This window comes from Varroa jacobsoni, unplaced genomic scaffold, assembly GCF_002532875.2.
Source record: "Varroa jacobsoni isolate VJ856 unplaced genomic scaffold, vjacob_1.0 scaffold_790, whole genome shotgun sequence".
Lineage (NCBI taxonomy): Eukaryota > Metazoa > Arthropoda > Arachnida > Mesostigmata > Varroidae > Varroa > Varroa jacobsoni.
In genome coordinates, this window is record NW_019213692.1 from 96,862 (window position 1) to 120,120 (window position 23,259).

At 43.0% G+C, this 23,259-nt stretch overlaps 1 protein-coding gene across 1 annotated transcript in view; it reads left to right on the forward strand.

Annotated features, from left to right (window-relative positions):
- The first annotated feature begins 4,208 nt into the window (after window positions 1-4,208).
- The window catches only part of LOC111263784 (uncharacterized), a 34,944-nt gene continuing 15,893 nt past the window's right edge, over window positions 4,209-23,259 (forward strand). The window contains exons 1-9 of the mRNA XM_022839169.2: window positions 4,209-5,603; window positions 6,356-6,528; window positions 10,226-10,410; window positions 13,844-13,982; window positions 16,851-17,280; window positions 17,688-17,849; window positions 19,860-19,965; window positions 21,305-21,456; window positions 22,570-22,745. Of these exons, the coding sequence (XP_022694904.1) occupies window positions 4,209-5,603; window positions 6,356-6,528; window positions 10,226-10,410; window positions 13,844-13,982; window positions 16,851-17,280; window positions 17,688-17,849; window positions 19,860-19,965; window positions 21,305-21,456; window positions 22,570-22,745 (2,918 nt within the window). The remainder of the gene's footprint in view (window positions 5,604-6,355; window positions 6,529-10,225; window positions 10,411-13,843; window positions 13,983-16,850; window positions 17,281-17,687; window positions 17,850-19,859; window positions 19,966-21,304; window positions 21,457-22,569; window positions 22,746-23,259) is intronic.

A 23,259-nucleotide genomic window follows, 5' to 3' on the forward strand; every position in this document is an offset into this window, starting at 1 on the left:
CGAGTATTGCTATGCCATGCAAAGATGAGGGCTGTACAAAAATAGACAAACAGTATTATTATAAGTATCGTTATCGCTGTCGGCTTTCACTATCCGTGTAGACAACAGGCGATTGCAACATGCGGGATCAACTTCAACCCTTGAGTGGAGTTATGCGCTCATGCAGATATTGACGTGATTGGACAACATGGTAATTTATGAAACGTCAAGCGTTGCATGGTTTCATTCTTTGTTCAAGGGCCACATATTGGCCTGAACAGAGCTGTCGACCTGCAACCTCTACAGTCTTAACCGTGTAATATTGCGACATGAACAGACTGCGACACGGTGTTAAACGCCGAGAATGCAGAACTGTTAAACGTAGTAGCAGTAGTGTTGAAAAATAGCTGGTACAATTTATAGAAACTACGTTCATAAAGCGTTCATAAAGTTTGTTAAAGCCCTCAGTCGCCATATAGCATCGCAAATAATGGTCCACAAAATAATTTTTCTCTTGGGCTCACCACCAACAGTGTATATTTTGACAAACTCTTCTTATTTTCTGTTTATAAGAACTTCTTATATGTACTATTCACGTAAGTTATAACCTTTATTTGGTAAATGTTTATTTTCCTTCTACTCAGAAATCCAGCTAGCACATCAGAATCACATTTGCAAAAAAGGAGCTCGCTCGACTCTTGAGGATTGTACAAAGCACCTCGAGCTGCCTCCTAGTTGACCAAGGCTATATTAAAATTGAACTTTTGACCATACTATGGATATATTCGTATAAACAGCATGTATCTGATTTCAGCAGACGTAATTTAGAAGAGCTAGGATCGACATAAGGTACGACTACACCTTCGAAGTCTAGCTTAACTTAGCAAACACAATTAAAACTTAGAAGGATTCTGTCGAGTTCGAGCAATGCTACTGAGTACCAAATGCAACGATTGTCAATTCGAACCATTACTCAGTAGGACTTATTGAGCCGAGACACGCTAAACGCCAAGACCATCTAGAAAGATCTACGACATCGTATAATTTTATTTTATGGCATTTTTTGTAGGCCGTCTTTATGACGGTAAAATCGTTTGCTCGAATTCAGGGACGTAACGCATGCAAAATGGATGAAAGTGAATACTTCCTTAAAGCGTCGATTTCATAGAGCCTTCTACGTTACACTTTTACGTATCTGCATACGAATAATATACTTTGCCTGAATGATCCAGACTCGTAGAGGCAAATATTTTACGCGCTGAAGCCAAACTTAACATTGTTCGAATGATTCACGCTCCGTAAGCCAGGGCCTTCGAAGTCCTTTATCACAGCTAGCCTTACCTTCTGTATGATACCTATCTTACTCTAGATATTGAAAATAATGAAATATTAAATCTATTGGCTTAGTTACCGAAAACGTTTATTATCATTAAAGTTTCTTCAAATAATCTTTGGTCGGAGGAAGGAGTCGTCTGAATTCAGGTCACTTGCAGATCTGAAATAGGCTCATATTTCGCGATCTTTCGAAAAAATCGTTATAACTCTATGTAATGAAATACATCTTTAACGGTTAGTTAGAGAAATCCTTTCTACAATTATATGAAACATATCTATTTAAATAAATGCGATGTTATCCTTGCCAGAGCTGGTTCATTGACAACGAAACCTTCGCTAAAGACAAAGTGTTCATGAGGTATTTTTTTTATTCATAAACTTCATTATTTTCAAGCACTTAACAAATACAACTAGTTGGAGACGCATTTCTGCCACATGTCGTTTTTGCAACATATTTGCTAGGCCACTGGGGAATCATGATGTCTTTTCTGGGCTAGACGCAGACCCAACTTTTTTTACGGTTTCCTCCGCATGTTTCCAACCTACCTCCCCATATGTAACTAATCAGCTATTTTCGGGGCGTGCTGTTGGCCGATGTCCATTGCAGATGCAAGATCCGCTCGCTGTTGGTATTGTCGTAACGTCGCGCGGGTGCGGCTTACAGAGAAAGCTACTAGCAAAAGGCACCTGCCGAACAGATCAGATTGGCGGTTTGCTACAACTAACGGTGCACACCACCGGCCATCCGGTGGAGACCAGATGACTCAGGCCGTGGGTGCCCGCCAATGCAGCGCCGGCGTCGCCCTGCAGCGCGCCGACAAGCAGCGGCGCACACAGCAGCAGACGCAACGACAGTCTCGGCGGACGAAACCGAGTGGAATATCTCGACGAAGACGGCGACGGCAGCAGCAACGACGGGATCCTGTTGGTAAGACATCACCAGGGTCACCGTTATCTCGAACGGCAACAACAGCCACAACGGCAGCAGCCAAAAGAGGAACTAGATCAATCTTGTCTATACCCCCAGACATTCATATGGGGGCTACCCATGTAAGTTATTCAGCTTGATTCACGCTGGTACCTTGGCATTATCGGTGCACTTAAATAAAACGACTCGGTAGATCAACGATATGGCCGTAAATTATATTCGAAATGATGATGATGATGATCAGCGGTTATGTTTTTGAAGCGTCCACAACGCATTTAGCCGTGCCTAGGGTTCATTGTGTGATATAATACATGATGTGTATATTTAATCATACTAATGTCGAATATGCTAGTATACTAGTAGGTATCGTTTAATGTTCCTTGGTCCGCTAATTTTATGCTATAGAGAACGCTCTTGTTAGAGACAGATCTTTTTTGCGTGGGTAGAAATTGCGTCGAATATAAACTGGGTTATTCATGTACACACATTTGAGTAAATGAGTCAAAGTGTGGTAGATACTGGTTTCATTGGCTCGAATAGTGGTTTTCGCAGCTCAAACACTAGCTACCTTCTGTTACAATAGAGATATAGGCGAGTGCCCCCTGTCTAGGGGCCAGTAAATAGGCTTGGCCAAGGCCTCTCAAAATAAAAAGTGATTCGAGCTGCTCTAACGATAGATATACACGTGTATTTAACAACTACGAAATTAATCTGAGCATTTGGGAGAAATTGTGTAGCCGTTACCTAATTTTTCTAAGCAAAATCATTGGTCGTTAGCGTTCGAAGGAATACAATAGCGAGATAGCTGCACAGCAAACTGCTGTTTCGATTGATTTTCTTCTATTGGGTGCAGTGTCAATAGCGTTGGGGGTAAAGGAATTATTGATTCTGGAATAGAAGATATTGCGGAGACGTATTATTTCTAGACTCTTTTTTCGACACGCACAAAACGTATGAGGTTTCGGGACCTAATACGATTCATTTGGCCGATCGGATTACCTGCAGTTTACTGCATCTCACGTTATTTGGTATCAGATACTCATAGGATTTGAATACATAGTAATTCCCAAGTGTAGGGCGACATTGGGAAGTTCCGATATGTAAGAAAGTTGGGGCAGATCTTCTTAGCTATTTTTAGGTAATATTAAGTAACGCTTTTTCGCTGTTTACGAGTGAGACTGGGTAGCAGAAATCAGAGCGTCTAACGATGACGGATTACATAATGTATTTAATAATGGTCACTTCCCTAATAAATCTATTGGTGTGTGTATTGCGTCATCAAGAGTGACTGTCGGACGATCCTGTATGATCTCTTGGCGGTCTCCATCTTGTTATTGAAAATTGTTGGCTAACAGTTGACGTGGCAGAGTTAGGACCTCGCACCTAAGACGGCACACGAGTGATGGCCAAGTGATGTACCTCGTCGTCAGTTTCAAGCTTTTACTACTAAGGGATGACTTAAACTTCATACACTTAAAAGTAATCAAACCTTAAATAGATTATTCGCGATAGTGTAGGATCGCGCTAATGCTATCTGTAGCATTCAAACTTAGAGAATAAAGAATACATCGCTATAATAGTCATTCTGTTACATGTCTTAAATCAATATTAGCTAAAGGTAGATGGCAAACACGTTACCACTAATAGGCCTTATCAGCCACGTTGATCGCTGGTAAATTCGACTACTAATTGATGACCTAATCACGATGTTCAAACTGTCGTCGTTTCTAGAGCGAAAACGGAGGATGAAGCCACTAGAAACATTGCAGCAATAGACGAGGTAACAAGATCGAAGCAGCTGTTGCTAACTTCTCGACCAAATTACGCAGCTGAGAATTGCCATCGTTTATCGGCCTACCAGAAAGAGGCGTCGGAGTTTGCATGGAACGACAACGACGACGTAAAGCGTCGCGTGGCAACAATAAAAACGGCAAACTTAACTAAGCTAGCGCAACAACTATGCACTATGACAAAGTACGCCTACGGCTTAGCAAACAACGCGCTAGCGGCCAGCGATCTGGTCGGCACACAAAACAGTTCGACGTTCAGTCCAGCCGCTTTCAACGACCGTAAACAACAAAACCATTATTACAAATACAACTATAGCGACCGCAGTAACGGCTGCCGTCGAAGCAATGGATTAGCACTTGGCTCGCAGTTTTACGAACAGCCAAAAACCTCGTTATTCGCTCAGTTGTGTGGGGCTTCGCAACGACGTAGAACGACCCGGAGATATGTTTTGGCGGGGGGCGTTAAGGTGACGACGGATGCAGCGGCGCCCAGGTGCAGCCAAAGTGCAGGTCGGCCGACGGTACCTCGCAATGGTTACGGGGACAAGGGATGGCTTACAGACGTACAGAATGATCAATATCTTGACGACGACTTCGATGATGATGATGATGATGAAGTGGCAACCGCTTATGCCATTCCGAATGGTGATAATTCAACTCCTAAGACTGACATAGACATTGATGATGAGACAACGTACAGAGAAGTTAACTCGACCGTGAGGGACCGAAGGCTTGATAATGGTCAAGCTCATCGCGCGTATACGCAAACCATCGGCGATAACATGAATAGTTCTGTTAACGGCAGTGAGAATCTGCCCCTGTCCATCGATTATAACAGGAATAATGGTGATAGCGTTGGGCAGAAGAGACATCGACTGCAAGCACAGTTAGCACTAAGAGAACGAAAGCGACGCTGCCCCCGCAGTCGACGACGGCGACAGCACGATCGCCCATTGTTGAAGGTGACGTCAACAATGAGAGTGCCAACGCTGGCTACCCCCGCTGGGGCTTGCTCCGTACGCCAACGATGCGAGACAAGACGAAGAAACTTTTGTAGCATCAGCGGCGTCGAAAAACGTCGTTATTTGATAGTTAATAACAATAATAATAATAATAGTCATCATCATAGTGATGATCGTCAGGCTGATGGTGGAAACAGCTCTGACTGGGCTGATTTTGGTCGCTCCGACGGAACAGGTCTTGTGCAGAGTGTGAGGGCCGGCACGCTGGCAGTGCCTACAGAGATGCCGATAGTGAAGCTGCTTCGACGTGACGGCGGCTATGACCTTGGCACGGATGGGGCCGAAGGCGAAGGTCGTCACGTGAAACATCCACGGTGCCGGTGGTCGCCGGCGCGGTGGCTGCCGCGGACCGACCTCGTTCTGTTCCTTTTAATTTGCATCACCTTGTGCAACACTGCTGTGACACTATCCTCGGCGACGACGGTCGTCGTCGAACACGAGTCGCCGGTGGAAGACAGAGAGCAGCAGAACCGAGAGTTGTTGTTACCCACTATAGCGCAGAGACATTTGCTTACTCGGCAGCAACAGCGTTCCTTCTACTCGAACGAGGTAGGTCTTAGATGGGTAAATAGAACTATATGGTGATGCTGCACTGTCTTGTTTATTACTGTTAATGACAATGCTTCCTACCGTTGGTGTAACTCGATTTAGTCAGTACATACTGGCGGGTCCAGTGTTACGTTCGCTAAAGCATTTTGATTTTTCCTGAACACCTGCTATTAGAGGAAATAGGAGTGAAAACAACGGGCTGCAGGAACTTGTGAGATCATGCGGGATTACCGTCATTGTATTGGATTGCTGTAGCGAACGTTACGTCTGTTACGCCGCTTTTATCATTTTGTGCTGCTCTATACGTAGACTTCGCATTAAAAACGCAGCTCAATCTTAGTTCATGTACCGGTTAACTGGAAGTTACTGATCGAATTGTTAAAGTTCTCAACGACGTCACCCCGTAACGAATAGTGTTTTCCTGCTTTGAATCTTCACGACGCTCAATGATGTACAGTCTGCAAATAATTTATTTAGCGATAGTTGTGTTTGATACTAAGTAAACATGAGCAGATTTCCAGTTTTTGAATAGTGCTCTTACAGACTGCACAGTTTCTAAGAAATGCTGTTTATATTTAATTAATGAAAACTGCAATCAGACAACGGACGACACTCGATAAGCAAGGTGACAGTAGAAAGGGGACATCTGTCATTCTCACTTGTTGCAAGTAATTATACTTAAAATACTATATAAATGTTCACTAAATTGAAGCTAAATTTTCTTTGACCTGTGTACGTGTGCAACACTCCAGGTAGTCCGGTTCTTGAATCAGCGACAGAATACCTCGGCGGCTCTGCAATACATCGAAGAAGCGCACGACAAATGGAACCGGAAGCAGGAGTCGTGCCATCGGGCCAATCTCACGCCATTTGGTATTAAACTTACACTCGAAAGGGATCACGCGGGCCACATCGTCAACTCGAAGTTAGTTTCTACTACAAGTTTATAATAACAACAATAATAATACTATTTGGTCACACTTATATACGACGGGCAATTCCACCAGAAAATAGGAATACGTAGATCCTTGAAGACTGAGCAGACGTTTGATTCAATGAGACAAGCAGAAAAATGCTTCATAGCAACAAATCGAAGTTATCGGGAATCAAACGAGAATCGAAGAGTACGCGTTCTTTCCCCACGCCTTATACTTCTTTCATTTGAATTTAGAGCAGCTCCGACGCTATAATAGCGGTGTCAGAAAATGAATCCTTTCCGTTTAGTTAGAAAACAAATATTTCCCTTTTAGTAATAGTTTTTCTTTGTGATTTTCCGCCCGAAAAACCTTTCGATAGGTATTTTCTCTTATCATTTGCTTTGTCCGGAAATGGAACCTTTTTTGTTTGTGTATGCAGCGTTTCTTTTTTGGTCACAAATGCATCTACTAGACTTTGCCCGATTGGTTCAGTTTTTCAATGTTTTCCGTACTTTATCTCTTCTCTCACCGTAAAATTCTGTATAGCTCCGGCTAGAATCTTATTGCACTCCACCCTTTGCTTTGGCACAAGTGCAACGGAGGCTTTATCGTTCAGCTTTTCTTTCTGCTGCCTTTTCGCTAAAAATAGCAGGCCCACGTTTTGTTTTTTTTTTTCGCCACGCACGTCTATGCTGTATGTAAACGCACCTTAATTTCGAAGTTGGCGCGCCCTACTGCGTTGAACTTTGAAGACTTCTTCTTGTCTTGTATTTTTTCTGTCGTTTCAACTTTGCACATCCACTACGTTCTACAATCCATCCAGACAACCACCACTGCTGCTGCCTTCGCAGAAATGTGGATAAAGTTCTTTAGGGTCGGAACTCTCCTTCAAATATTCTTTCCCTTTCTTGAGTGAGTCTTGTCTCGTTGCAAAATCTTCCCTCATGTTGAGTTACATATGTGGTTGTTTTTTTCTGTGTTTTCTTCGTACTGCTTCTGATATGTCTGTTGTTACCGTGTTGCTCTGTTTTGTTGCCTTGGTCGCTACCCGCGTCACGGAGCTGGCCGCACCGCTGATCAGTTTGAGGGTTTTGCATGAACAGCAGGGACCGAAGCAAACTATGTTGATGTTGATGGCGACCGCGATAACAGCAACAGCAAAGGTGGCAGGTGCACAGCCGTCGCCGCAAATAGAGATAGGCCATGCGCAACAGCAACATTTTCACCAATTCCTTTCTTTCCATCCATCCTATTTTCCTACCTTTCCTGGCCTTTTAGACCCTCTGCGATATCCTACAATACGCCACAAGCTCCAAATCGCCCAAGTTTACTTTCCCGTATGGTTCGCTGTCCGCTAGCTTACTAAGTTTTTCTCTTACGCCTTAGTGAATGCTGCTGCTGCTGCCGTTGGCCCTTCTAACTGGCTCCAACCGCTGCCCTTTATTGGACAGGAAAAACCTATGCCACTACGCCTGAACAACTTCCGCATGTTGGTCTACCTCAGCCCGCTTATAGCCGTCAACTGCCACTTGCCGTCGTCGCTGTGACCAGAACCGCTAACCAAAGTCGCCACTTGAGCCATGCAGCCGAGACCGACGATGGTACCTCTGTATGTCCCACTTTTGGTAGATCGCATGTCTGCCCATGTTGCAGGCGACAAAGCACATGAGCATTACGACTAGTGGTACCACCACTACTACTACTGCTACTACTACTACTATTACTACCACTACTGCTACTACTACTACTACTACTACTACTACTACTACTACTACCACTACTGCTACTACTACTACTGCTACTACCACTACTACTACTACCACTACTACTACTACTATTACTACTACTACTACTACTACTACTACTACTACTACCACTACTACTGCTAGCTGTAGAGATATAATTACATTAGAGCTGAACAGTGCCTCCTTCGATGTTCTGCTCACTTACGAGACTGCCGCACAAGCGTTTGCCGCTACGGATGCCCCCTCCTTTGACTTTGGTCATTCCAATGGCGACAGTAGAAGCAGCCTCTATTGCCGCGGTTTCTATTGCTGGTACCAAACCAGGTGATTGTGGCTAAAACTGCGTGTCTCGACTCTATCAACACACCGTTATGACGCCCCGCCGACGTCACTTCGGCGTTGACGTTACCTTAACTTGATAGGACGACGACCATCGATAGTTTTTATCTGTTCGTCACGCACTTGCACCCTAAGGTAACCAGCGCAGTCTAGCCGGCCTAGGGAAAGCGAGAGAAACATAAGAAAAGAATAAAGCTGTTAGAATGAATGGCACGTCATAGGGTAGGTTGTAACGACTCCATTAGAAAGCAGTTCCCTTCTGTCGCAGTTATGACCATCATGTCCTCGTCTTTCTTTGGCTCCGTTACTTCGTCGAACAGCGCAAAAAAACAGGACACAGTCGACCTACTGACCATTGAGCTAAACCGGCTCAGCATGGTGGATCCCATGGACAACCTAGAGGAATGCAGGTTATTCGAAATTGTGCTATTCCCGTGTGAACGCGGCATCGAACGAACGAACTGAAATTTTACTTCTTCTCCTCATTCAGAGTCGGTATATTCTCCCGAGTAGCCCTTCCGGACTCGCTTTCCTGGATCCCTCTGTTCTGGCACCTTCTCCATTTTCTTCCAACTTTCGCTCAGTCTTCTTTCCGACCTTCTTTCTGAAGCTTTTTTCACCACTTTTTCCCTTTCCCGTTCCTTTTTCGATTTCATCTTGTTCCATGGGATTCCTGTCTTTGTATCCCCAATGCGTCTCAATTTTCTTCTGCTTGCTGTTCTACTGTAGTTCCAATGCGGCAGTGGACAGAGCGCAGCAGCTTTTACATGTTCTGCCGATTTTCTCGGCCAACAGCAGCAGCAATGGTCCGTTCTTTTGCTTTTAACCAGCCAGATTCGATGCTTGCTCGGTCGGGTCATTTCTTTCTCTTGCGTGGGCCGAACTCGTTTCGTTTGAGTCAACCACGTATAACTGCATTGGTCCATGTTAGAGTTACGCTACTATCGCTCGCAATCTCGATCAATCTAAACGATGCAAAGATGCCTGACGGTTGTTGGAACTTGGACCTGAAACAGACTCCGCTTTCTGCAGTCGAATGGATTTTGCGCGGAACATACGGTGCTAGCTTGAAGAACAAATGACATTTATTTATCTTTCACAGTTTCTGTGTGAGTAGCACAATTTTATTGGCACCGTAAGCAGCAACGTTAGTCGTCGCTGTTTGATAGTTCTAAACATTTCATTAAATTATAATAGAGTTTTTCTTTTGTTGTAAGTATACACAGGAAAGCAAGAGCACATGTAGTAGCTGATTAATTATGGAGGTTGTGTTCGTAGATTGTATCGGGAGACAAAAAATAATTTGGTTTCTAGCCACGTAGCCCAGCATAACGAACGATATATATCGTACAGCGACACAAGCATTGACGAATCCCCAGCTATGATATGACTAGTACGGTAATACGACTAGAACGTACACAGTGTCATTGTATCTACAGCGTCCCTCTTTGTCCTAGATATAGGGACTCGTAGAATGGGTTCTCGCTTACCATTCCTACTATATGTAACATACTTCTGCCCGGCACGTACGTATCCTAATGCTCTGTCTCTTCCACTTGCTTCTTCTACGTGCGTTTTTCTACATTCCAATTTACCTTGCGGACCTTTTTCCACCCTGCAGGTACCAGATATTTGAACGAGCTGAAGGAATAGCGCAACGCACGGCGGATTTTTTGGCCCGCTTCTTCCAGAAGTCCGTATCTAAGCACCTACACCCAAAGGACCGTGACAGTCACGACGATCAACCCAGCTTACGTGTCGTTTACGGGGCCCTCATCAGTGCCAATCTCGTCGACTCCAATGATGGTGAGTCAGTCTCCGCTTGTGAAGTACTACAAAAATAGCAGGATCCTACTTTGCACCAGACAATGCACACGCCTTATGTGTTTTTAAGTTTGAGAAACTTTCATATAGATTCGAAAATGGCGCCTGCTGAGTATTAAATTGCAATGAAAATGAAGACTAAAGCGCTGTGCACGTACCGTTCACTAAATATGGCTTTGTTTCCCCGTCGACCCTTCTTGCTTTCTATCGACAGCCTATCTGTCAACATGAAATGAAGACAGGAACCAAAAAGAGCTTTACATACTAAACAAGAGTACGAAAGCAAGAAGGAGAAAACATGACTGAAATGAGTCCGGTTTTATTTTTCTGTTTCTGCTAAATTTCGATTTCACTCGATAGGATTTAAGAAACGTTACTTCCGACAGATGGCGATACACAGGTAAATTCGTCTTAAGAATAATATTAATAACAGCAGCCCATTATAATACCTTTAAAGGGAGTCAAGGCCGGGGCCAGTTTTAGTTCTGAGCGTTTCTTTTCTATGTCACCCACCAGAGTAACTCCCTTCGAACGGCTGGTCTCCGATCCCTAATGGCGGTTCTTTTTCCCGACGGGACATTTTCCTGTGAGCCTAGCGCCAACAAACATACATGCACCGTAGAAGCCGCTCAGCTCCCGCCTCCACTCCGTGCCATTCTATCGTTCACAGGCAAACCAATCGAGAAAAAAGAGCCTTGTTCGTATAAATATATAAATGTATAATATGTACATTATAGTATCTCAATAGGGCGGGAGTATACTCGTTGTATATGCTCTTGCACTAAATATTTACACAGACCGCAATCCCTAGACAGTATTAAAAGACATGGTAAGCTGAAATAACCGCTGAAATAAATAAATGAATCTTCGCACGTTTTATTAAACGTATCACCGCAGGAATAATAAGTTCGCTTTTAATTAAGCTCCATATCCAAATGATGCACCCCATAAATTGCAGTTGAAGCTCCTCGTAGCTACGGGATAACAAATCTTTAATTGTTTACATATCTATCAACAGTCTATGTTTGGTGTCGTGAAGTGACAGAAAAGATTCTAAGCCTCATAGGGTGTAGACGTTTTCTACCCTAATATATGACTATGTTCATCACTTTTCGAAAAAAACAAACTGCAATTACTACAAACCACTCTTTCCAAAATCTTAAGACTGACATAGCTTGGATTTGGAATTAACAAAGTTAAAGCTTCATAGAGCAGTGCAAAATGCTCCTTTCTCAAGAGATCTAAACGGATATACTAAAACAACCTTCATCGCAAAGCACACAAACGGCCTAACTACACCCTGCTACTCGGTTTAACTTCAGTTGAAGCGTCAAAGTTACTTCATCAACAACGAAGCTTAATTAGAACGCTCTGCTGTGTTACTTCACTGACGGATGTACTCAGTTCTGTACTTCCTCCAAACCACGAAGCACGATTTTTTTCAATGTAGAAATCTCTTTCTTGCAGCGAAGGGAAGTAACGCGGCTTATGATGTGACAGGTTGTTACCTTCGATTAAATCGAACCGGTTGCTTATTCGTCAATTTGTCCTGCTCGAATCACCTAAGACAACTCATTCATATAGGTGTCTTTCTTTTATTCTTTTCCCGACATACACGCGCCATATTCCGCCGTTTTCCTACGCTATCTGCGTCGAATCTGTCCCACGCCGTGATGCTAACATTGAGTGCTAGTCAATGAGCCACCCTTACTTTTTAACCGATTAAGCCTCCGGCCAGTGGGCCGGTCGGCCGGCCTCACTGGGTGTTGGTTCTTCCCAGTTCGCAGACCTGTTAAGTTGGCTTTACAAGCTACGTTGTGCTCGGGGTGACTGTAGCGTCGACCTGTCGCCTGGCGTCTTGAAATAGTGGGCTGAAAGAGAACAAGCACTGGCACGTAACTGTGGTCAAGCAGCAATAACATCTTGATGCATTTTACATTGATATAGCTCTCTTTCACCCAATTTCGTCTCCGTTAGCTTCGCAGAGCAGCCGGATCGTTGGGCTGTGCGAAACGGTAGCAATTGCAAACATCTGATGTGTCCCACATCTCCTTGGATGGCTGTTAAATAATCGATCATAAATTCTCCTCCTTCGTTTATGATTGCACGACAGTCTGACGGACCCCAGCCGTCAGCTACACAAACGTGTTAGACTACGGACTAGGTCCTGGGCAGAGTTGACCTAACTGGTTGGTAGAAAGGGAAATTTTGCCAGCGGTAAGTGTTCTGACCGTGATTAAATGTGTTATCGTTATGGGTCGTACGTTGCAGCACCTCGTCTGCGTCTCCTAATGAAAGAAGAACTAAGCAGACAAGATCAAAACGACTACTGATTAGGAATAGCTCTAGCTCAGCGTACTAAAGAGAAGTGAATCTACATAGAAGACATATAAAGATTGAAGCATGAGCTGGCATAGAATAACCATGCTTGAAGTCACGATCGTCAAGCAGTCGTAGATAGGTATTGTAATAGTCATTCGTATTTAGCATGTGTTAGGGTACAAGTCTTCCGTGTGTACAATTATTACCAATAAATCGACTTTTTTTGTTCATGCAGGTTGAGTGGTATGCGTCATTGGCGGTATTTTAAGCAACAGATCTCTGAACTTCTTCAACCAGAGGCTAGGTCTAGTCCAGTAATGCAATGCTTTATATTTATTTAACGCGTACTAATAAATATTCACTTAAGGCCCAATCTCGCAATGATAGGTTACACAGTTGTAGACTAGAACAGGGTGATCTAGGTTCGAATCCGGATATAAACACATGGTTTATTTCGTACTAGGAGCCAGCCACCTACCGGCGACGCCGGACGTAGTACTCAAAGCATCGAGGTTTTATGTGCGATTCAAATAAACGTTATGCTCTAATCACGTAGACTACTATTTAGGCTGTATGTACGGATTTTTGCGATCGCTGGCGTGTATAATTAGAATAAAAAACTTGCCCAGAGTGATCCCTTGACTACGAAGGAACGTTACCCTAAATATCATATTTATATATTTGTAAAAGTGTTTCGCTTCCACTCAGTATTCTGCATTCCCAAATAAATGCAGTAACACCGCGTGGCTCGCATGGGGACGGTTATATTCGCCAATGTGTAATTTTCATATCCTACAAATTTTCTCAAAATACAAGACAAAAGAACGTTCAGAAGACTATATATAGTTAGTAAGTATATAGTTAGAAGGAATATATAGTTAGTGGCAAAGCCGTGAACATGCAAATTCTATATAAATACACACATTTATGATCATCCTGAGTGTGGGAATAAATTCGTGCCTAGATGAGGTCCTATATTACTCAAATGTACGTTATTGTATCCGTATCTGTCTGTCGTAGGTACCGAGCCATATAGGCTGCGTCGGCTGTCCATAAGTCAACTGTCATTTATACCTATCCATTTTTGTTCTAGGTCGAATGATTGTGGGGTCTGGCATCGTGATCGAAGAACGAGGAGTCAACATGTACGCCTACCAGTTAGGTAGGGGACATCACGTACAGTACCACGCCAATTACAGCTATGATTCGGACGAGAACGTCTTAAAGAGCAGGTCCGTATGCTTAAAAAAAACATGTAAGTAGTAGGAATATTGGCATATTCAGTATTAGGTTATAGCTTGTTAGATCGGCAAACCCAGAACAAAAAGCCCATCTAAAGATACTCTGATAAATGCCGCGCTTAAATTTTTTGTTCATGTGATACACTGAAGTGGAGACAAGCACGAAAGTGCTATTTCGGTTTCCTTTAGTAGCGTTATCGCAAGTCGTATTTTACGTCCGGTGTATCAGTTCTAGGTTTTAGATCTCGACGTCGCTGTTAGTATTTTTGCTGTAGAAAAAAAAAGCCTTCTAATATAGCCATTATAGGATATGTTATTCAATGCGATTAAAAAAAAAAACAAACGAAATCGAGACGGAAGGCCTTCATAGTATTCTAAATAAAAGAAGGGGCAGATGGCACTATGAACTCAGCTTTCCTCTCAGCGAGAATTGCTGCGCGTTATTGTATGCATACTTAGTTTTTCTTCTAGCTATATATATAACGCTTGGCTATTGGCAAATTAAATACGGGAATATATAAGCCAAACGTAAATAAGAACCAGCATTATTTTCTGAACAATCTGATGCGATTCAGTGGTCACGGGGTAGCATAGGTAATCAGAAAAGGCACAACCGTAGTGTGCTAAACCGTTTTCCAAAGGTCAGGAAGCCACTTGCTACTACAAGTAACAAGCAGTGAAGATGATGCGCAAATGAATATCGGAGCATCAAAAAAAACCCTACAAATAGCAGAACGAACATGATTTTCAATGCTGCAAAACAACATTGAGTTTCGACAAACTAGAGGATACTTGGGACATTCTACATAATGCGATCAGCGAAACAAATCACTCGCGTTCAATCAGCAGATGCTCCAGTATAGTTTAATCTGATCGACTCGGTATGAAATCTCTAAAAGTAGCGGTCTTTTGATTATACTTTTGCATGCATATCTATTAAGTAACATTCATACAAAAGGAGCATCTACAAGGTACAAAACCTGAGTGAATGGAGAAGAAATACCTAGGAAGGACGTCCAAAATGATTGAGTTCATGGATGTTTTGAGAAATCTTATGTTGATATGTAAGACGCTAAGTTTTTTTTTTTTCGAAATACCGTCTAATGTAGCGTCGTCGTTACCAATCGTTAATATCCATTAGTAGGAATTATTATTTGCCACGTCAGTGTACCCCGGCCTTCGCTTCGTCGAACAAAATAAATACTTTAGCGTGCAAGTAAAGCCTTGTCATAAATATAAATCCGTTTAACATAAACATTTATGTCACATAATTCTCTACAGCTAGCATATTGTAACATTTGTTTAAGTTATCATATAATATGTTTGCTAATTTAATTACATTGCCCCATTTAACAACAGTTATGTCTTCCTCAATACCTTGTCAAATTCGTTCCTATTATATAGCTTTTACTAAGAAGTTGGCAAAGTAATGAGTGGATTATCGCGTGTGATACATCTGGGAAACCAGGCGTTCGTACTCGTTGTTAAAAATTGTGTGCGCTATAATAACTAGAAATTGTCTTCAAGGAAATGCAAACAATTTAAGACGATCCATATTAACATAGTAATCAACAATGACAGAGAACCCTCGATCAAATTTCTGTATGCTTCAATTTAGCGAGAGATAAACATAATAAAAGAAATTAACATCTCTGTAGATGTTTCTCGTAGAAATGACGGTTAACCTATTTTTCTGCTACTTCTGCTTCGATTGCGAACTTCTTTTTCTCAAGTACCGTAATTCTTCTCTCGCATAACTTGGCAACGGGTTATATGATGTGTCATCACGAAAACTTTCTGAGAATAGACTTTTAGCTGCTAAGATTTGACCTAAGCCATGGGGGTTCATCAATCCTCCCTGCCTAAAGTTTGCAAGTGTCGCGACAGATAGCGATAAGCTCTGTTCAAACGCGAGACCTTCTTCTACAGCTTGCCGCCCGCTTACCTAAGCAGGAAGAAGTCCTCCTTATCCGTTGACAGCTGTGTTGAAAAGTCAGTCTCTCGATAGAAAGTCTTTCCTTTAACTTTTAAGGTTATTGTTCCGCTAGTTAGCTCTTGCTGTAAATAAAGCAATACTTTTAATGCTCATTTTAATGGCCTGTCCCCTTCCGTGGCCTATGGGCGTTTAGCAAAGCACGTTTAAGAATCGGTTGTTGGCAACCAATTTCTTGAGTTCCTGAGCCAAAAGATTAGCGCTTTCCTGACACGCTGTCGAGTCCCCGCTACAGCAGAAGCAAGATTCTGTGAACCATATAAGATCAGGCCCTCTGGCACTAATATATACTATGTTTATGAACGGTAGGCGGCAATTGTTAGTCGGGTGCAAAACACAGTGCTGTAGTGCACATGTGCATCTGCAAAAAGTTATAGCGGTAGCTGCCAGTAGCCTGTGCATCCGATGCAATAAGAAAGAGAACGGATGGGGGCTGGTTGGGGATATTAAGAAGATTTAGGGACATGGGAAGAAAAGCCAACAGATTTCCAAATATGTTGCCCCGTGAAACCTTTTTGGAATCCCGAAACGTACCCAAATACCACACACCGACTGATATAAAGGGGTTCGCTGCCTCACCTCAATCCAAAGATGGTCCGAGGGATTCATGGCGCGACTGGCGGTTTTAATTCGATGCTGCTCGAAGAAGCACAGCTCGAGACTCACAGACAAACGCACATATACATGCATACAAACATAAAAGGCTACAGAAGTAACACGGTGTTCCTAACGTCATCTAACCGATAGGTTAATGGCGATAATGTAACGCGACAACGACGTCTTACGTTTCTCATCAATATTCGCCGTTAGCGATTTCTATTTTTATTCCGTGTAGGCCATCTGTCCGTTCATTCATTTATCTACAGGTGGTATCGCGACTTAGTGAAGCGCTGGGATGCTACGTATTCTCGTATCAAGCACCCGGCTGGCACGTGGAGTTCACCGTACTTTGACTGCGGCTTCAGTAACTATTGGCTAATAACCTATGCGGCGCCCATCATTATAGCGACAACCGAAAATAGCTCGCAGATAGGCGAAGCTGGCCGCATTGGCCGTGGGAACAACAACAAAAATAACAGTAACAACGACGACGACGACGACGACAACAGCAACAACAACAACGGCGACAATAACAACAATGATACGACAGGCTTGCCAGTTGAAGAAGACAATCTAAGGCGGCTACTCGGAGTGGCTACGATCAGCATCAACCTGAATCGACATGACATTAACCAGTGCGGTGGGGATGACCCATTTTTCTCTGATACACACCATTGCGATTCTGCCACAACAACGGTACTTGGCGATAAAATCTGTATATTAAGCACAACCATATTGCTTAATCAGTACTTTAAATTTTAAATACTTGCTTCGACGTAATGACTGCCTATTTATTTTTGTTGTCTGAAGTTGCGAGTCTTACCAGTCACGGTCGGGGTGCGGAGGGAGTACATTTGTAGTTTCATGAGTAGAATGCTATTTTTCCCACAGCTTTGTAAGACTGAAGAATTATGGTTACATATATGCAAAGTATACATATATAGAAGATCGTTATAACAAATATATGTTGCCTTAGATTATTTCTCGAGCGGGTCGTCTCTAGTTAGTGACAAAGGGTTGTCCGTTCGCATCTCCAATAAGATTGTTTACTGTTGCTTAGTAATGGTCTAATGTGGATATTTTTATACTTGATTGCTCAATAGTGCGACTTTATAGCCGACAAAGGATTCAGACGGGGTAATTATCGCTGCCGTTGTAGAGAAGGTTACTACCTGCCTCCAAGTCTCTTTGACACGGAACAGTTAATTAGCGGCCACGCGGCTGAGATGGACTTCCTCGAGAGGAGCATGAATATTACGGAGCCGGTAAGTTCGACATCACCTACAGAGCAACAAAGATATGTAGAATAGCTTTAGCAAATGGAAATTAGGTGGAAAAGTATCCGTCATGCATAAAATGAACGCATTGCGGTGGCGAGCAGGCACATCTGGTACGAGACACAATTAGAGCTTGAAAGCTCCGCGTATAGACCTGCGTGCTTCTCCTTAATATGTTTCTTTAAGAAGAGACAGAAATATTACTATCACACTCGGGAAAATATTGAAATCGGGCCGATACGACAAGCATAACGATGGAAAGGGTGCTTCATTCGACAGTCTCATAACAGACCCGCCCATGTCGAAGCGGTGGTTACTCTCAAGGGCGAATCCATGTAAATGTAATCTACCCAACGTAAAACTACAATTCTTATTGTAGGTGGAAATCACGATCCAATCGTTCTGTCACTTCTTTCTCATTCTTCACTGTCAAACACCGTTCCTGCCCGCCGCTACCATAAAAACTATGGTAAAATATAATAAACGATTCTGTTTTGAAAAGGCTAAAAATCCTAGAATGCAGGCAACGCTTTTTATCGTACAGTATTTTCTAAACGTTATGCCGGAGTGAGCAATAGAGAAAGTCAAAATAATGTGTTTTCGTTCAGGATAGATACGGGTCGTATCTCTCTCGTGTATCGTAAATCAAATGATGGGGTTTCGACACTTCTCAGTCAGAAGTTTTTGATCCATATATTTTATCGAAATTGTCCGCCACAAATGCGACTCACGAAAACAGTGTTTCAATGCATTGCTGGTTAGAGATCCGCCAGGTCGACGTTTTAGGCCGCCACTCTATGCAAATTCAAAGTCCCTCTTTGATTCCAGAGCCGCATACGATATCAGAAAATTCGGAGGAGCAGCAATTCTCAACCTATCCTTTTTGTGTAAGTGGGTAGAAACCCCGTAACTCGGTTACGCTAAAGAATTGACTCCCTTCCGGAAATAAGTGTATTTGTAAAGAGGGCTGTGTTCGTTTTCGTTCGAAGAAAGAAAAACCTGTTACAATGTGATCGAAAGTCCTTAGTTCCCGGAAACAACGTTTATAGCTGTACCTCAGATGGCTAGCACAAAAAGAACGCTACATTTGCTTAAATTACCAGCTAAAGAGTAACTAAGGCTAAATGTGGCCTTTTTTTGCACAAGGCTTGGTCAGAGAAATAAGTCGAAGGCTGACTGGCGTATCAGTTGAATCCGAAAATCGGTGCAGCAAACAAAGACTGGAAGCGTAATCTTTTTCACTCATTGCCATTTTCCCAATTTAATTGTTATCTGCAGCTTATACCTTTTTTTCCCCGCTTAGCCGGCCGGTTACACGCATAAACAAGGGTATGCCTAAAAGAATTCCGTGTATATACCTAAGGCAGAAAGCCAACGCAGAGGCAGAAGAAATTGAGCAGTGCATATAGGTATCTGCTTCAGTGAAGACAGACAACCAGAGCCGTTGAGGGGATGCTCGTGAGCGAAGACAACTAAGGCGCCGAGGTAGCACTGGGAGCTAACATAAGGTTCGACTGCTTTTGCTATGGAGCTATAGTGGCAAGTAAAATGGGCTGCTACGGCTGCAATGCTGGGATATGAATTGACAAACTTATGTTCGGGCTCTGGATAACTTGGCCATGGAACTTACTATGGGTCGAAACCATGTAGAAGAATCTAGTGTAGTGAAAAGTGAACAGAACTGCCGCATGGACGAGCGCAACGAGACCATGAGAGGTAAAAAGACCACGACGACGACGACATGGGAGCGGTTGGGCCACGCCATGCGCTTTACTCGCAATGGATGGTTCACAGTAAGATCGCCGCTGGCCTCTCACAGATGATGGGGTGTCCTGTAAGAGCCCCCCAGTCCTGAGCTTTAAGTCAACGCAGTATGAATCCCGGATAAGAGAATGATTGTCCGCCTTTCACTAGCACCAACCTTTGGTTATAAAAGTATTTTTATGCTTACCTTATTATATATAAATGAATAATACTAAACACTTTTTTTTACTATAGGAGAGGACAAACGTCGCGCAGCTGAGATGCCTTCCATGCCCTTTGGGATGTACGACCTGTGAAGATGAGGTCCCTTGTTTCGTCGAGGCAAACACAACACTTCGAGGTAACTGCTAATTGTATGCATACTTTAGATGCAATGGCTGGTACTAGACATTACTAAATTTATTCGAAATACGTATATGTATACCTTTCGCTTACCGTTAAAGGGTGTACATTCATTTCACAAGAATTGCACTCTGAATCGGTTTAGACATCGTTTCACGGCAATGTGACTTCTATAAGTTGAAGTGTAAATGTGCCAGCATAACACGAGGTCAACATATGATGATAAGTTTTCTGAAATGTACTGCGATAATGTATGAGACTAAGAAGAAAGCGGGCAAGTAGAGGGCCGGTCACGTGAGGCAGACGATACAGAAAGCGGACCGAGAGCCACGCAGCGTAGGAGGCCTGGCTGGAACCTGGACGTAAAGCATGCGGGTGGATATCTGATTGGGCAAGGTAGACCTATACTCGTTTCCTTCGCCAAAGAGAACTCATCGTAGGGGACGAACAATCGGGGAGATGAAAAGGGAAAATTGGATACTTTAGGGGCCAGAGTGAGGTACTGCAAGAGGCTTTCGAGGTATAGAGGCAAGGAGTCGCAGCAGGGTCAACCGGTTTTCAGCTGCACCGGAAAGGAAGCGATGAGACAGAATGATTGGTCGACGAAGGAGGAGATCTAAGTGAGGACACAAAAAACCAAGGAGGGACACTCGATTTGGGCCAAATATATAGCTCTACTGCTAGAGCTACTGCTGCTGCTGCTCCAGCAACTTTCTTTCTTTCCTATCGCACACCCGCACTTTCTCCCCTACATCAACGAACGACCCGAAGCATCTGCAATAGTTTGCCAAGCGACGTCGGCTCATTCATCAATCCGATGAGCCTGCTGGAGGCAGGAGGTTAGAGTCGGCCTGAACACTGGAGAGTGCCCAGCCGGGTAGGTGAATAATGGCGACTTGCCGGTCGTGGTGGCAGTACGATGCAGACACGGGCCTACTGGGGAAAGCTCTCTTTAGAGGCTCACCGACGAACAACCAGTTAGCCAAAGGCAAGGAATTCTGGGATTCAGAAGGTTCTGGGGATATGGTAGACGTAGAAAATAGGGCAGATGGGACAAAGAAACAATAGGGGTTTGAAAGGCAGGCCGCTGGGCGACCTGTAGAGAGGCTTAAGGGAGACCAAAGGAGTTGAGAAGTTTTATCCACGTTGGAGCTGAAACGACTCTCGCTTTTTCGCAGCCCTAAGGAGGCTAAGTCTGCCGCTGGAGGTCTTCAGGTATTATACTAATATTCCATTTGTTTGGCGTTTCGCTGTGTTTGTATTGTTCATTCCACGTATTTGTCCTTTAACCATTTAGATCTATCACGGGGGCTTTTTTTTCGTTCGGTCTCTTGCAGGGGGCCTGCTCATCACTCAACTGGTGTGCGGTTTTTTGGTTCTCATAATGATGTTCATTATCTACAAACTTCGAAAAAACCGGCAGTTTGCGGCAAGCATGTGGATACTTCTCGAGGCAATCTGTTTAGGGGCGCTACTTATCTACGTGTCGGTAAGGGAATAGTAAAACAACGCATTAGTAACGCGTTTGCCTATTAAAGCTAGAGACATGTAGTGCTTGAGATCCGACACCGACGGTAGACATGCCTTGTTTCGTGCTGGAAGCTGGCCATCTGAAGCAATGTTTAACGGGAATATCGGACGTAGACCTCGAAACACTTTTTTAGCGTGCTATGCTATTATTTAATATTAAATATAAGCGTCTTTAGAAATAGGCGCAGTTATGCTGAAGGGTCCTATTAGCAGTGAGTGGCCACAAAAGCATTTGGCTACAATTGCACAGTATAAATAAAGTTCAGTACATGAAATGCGTGTTTGTTCGAAAAGTTGTGAACGAATTTTGTTTACGAGCCGTTTTTTGGTAGTTAAGAGAGAATCTATGTTAGAAACGGCAGAAAGGCTGCATTATTTGCGTAATTATATATATATATATATTTATATATTGAATCAGTTTAGAATCGCTCTTAGAACGAGAAAAAGATAACCATCAAAATAAGCTAGCAGTTCAAATTATGGCTAAACATATTTTACATACATACGAGTAATATGAAAATTCTGATATATTTCAGCGTTAGCTTTAAGGTTGAACACAATGCAACCTGGGAAATTGTCTCGCATTATTGAAACAAAGCTTTACTACCTGTCGGCAAATTTACGTGTCACTGATCCGTGGACACGAACCATCCATGGCATGTTACGCAGCTCCAATAAAGTACGCCTGTCTAGTTTGCTGAGACCACCTAATAATTATGTAGGGTAAATTATCTGTAAAACGTATCTTTAGAAATGTATCTCCACTTTAGAGACAAACTTCGTTTTTGAAACGCGGGAACATCAACTGGGCAAAGAAAGGAGCTTCTTCTAGCATTTACATTGGCACTAATCTAGTGAAGCGACGAACCCTCTAGACAAGATGGCGTCTGTGTGATTCAACGAAGACGAGGCTGTAAAACTAATACTGAGAGACAAACATTGACCTTTTTACTTCAGTTATTATCGAATATTACACTTAAATATTCGTTCAATTTTTTACTTGAGGGAAGTATCTTTCATTTAGATTGTGCCGGTCAATAGCGTCTGCACTACTATTCTTTACTATTTCTAGATCATGTGTCGTTATTTCGAACCATCGGCAACAAGCTGCATTCTCGAACCGTGGCTTCGGGAACTCGGCTTTGCGACTCTTTATGGAGCCATCGTCCTCAAAATCTATAGGATTGTCGCAGAGTTCCAGACCAGGAAAGCGCACAGGGTTTGCGTTCGTAGCAAAGATCTTTTAAGGTTTGTATTACTTAACATAACCTGCTGATTTCATCCATAGTAAATATCGATAGGATCAGTTAAATAATTGTACCGTTTGGACTCAATAGGTATACAGCGTCCACCTTGAATCTTGCTAACGACACAAATGCCTGTATCGGCTGTGTAGACAAAGGCCCTCCATTATTCAGATTCAGCGTTTAGCATTTCAGGCTATTATCGTATTGTGATAGACTTAAGGTTTTAACTCATAGCAACGATCACTGAAAAGGCTTTTTTGCCATGTGACCTTTTTCGGCCAATGCAGGCCACGATATTCGCTCAGCGTTTTCAAGACATTTAATATTCTCGTTCAGAACCAGATTCTGCAAATACGATACAGTCGGCATTTCAAACAAGAACCTAGGTTAGGAGTGTCCCTAATAGAATTGAGACATTTTTAAAACACTAATCACACGTAAGAAACTCAATGATCTTATGGCAGTACCCTAAAAGCAAAAACTAGCGACATCGTATACAAATGAGGGTCAAGTAC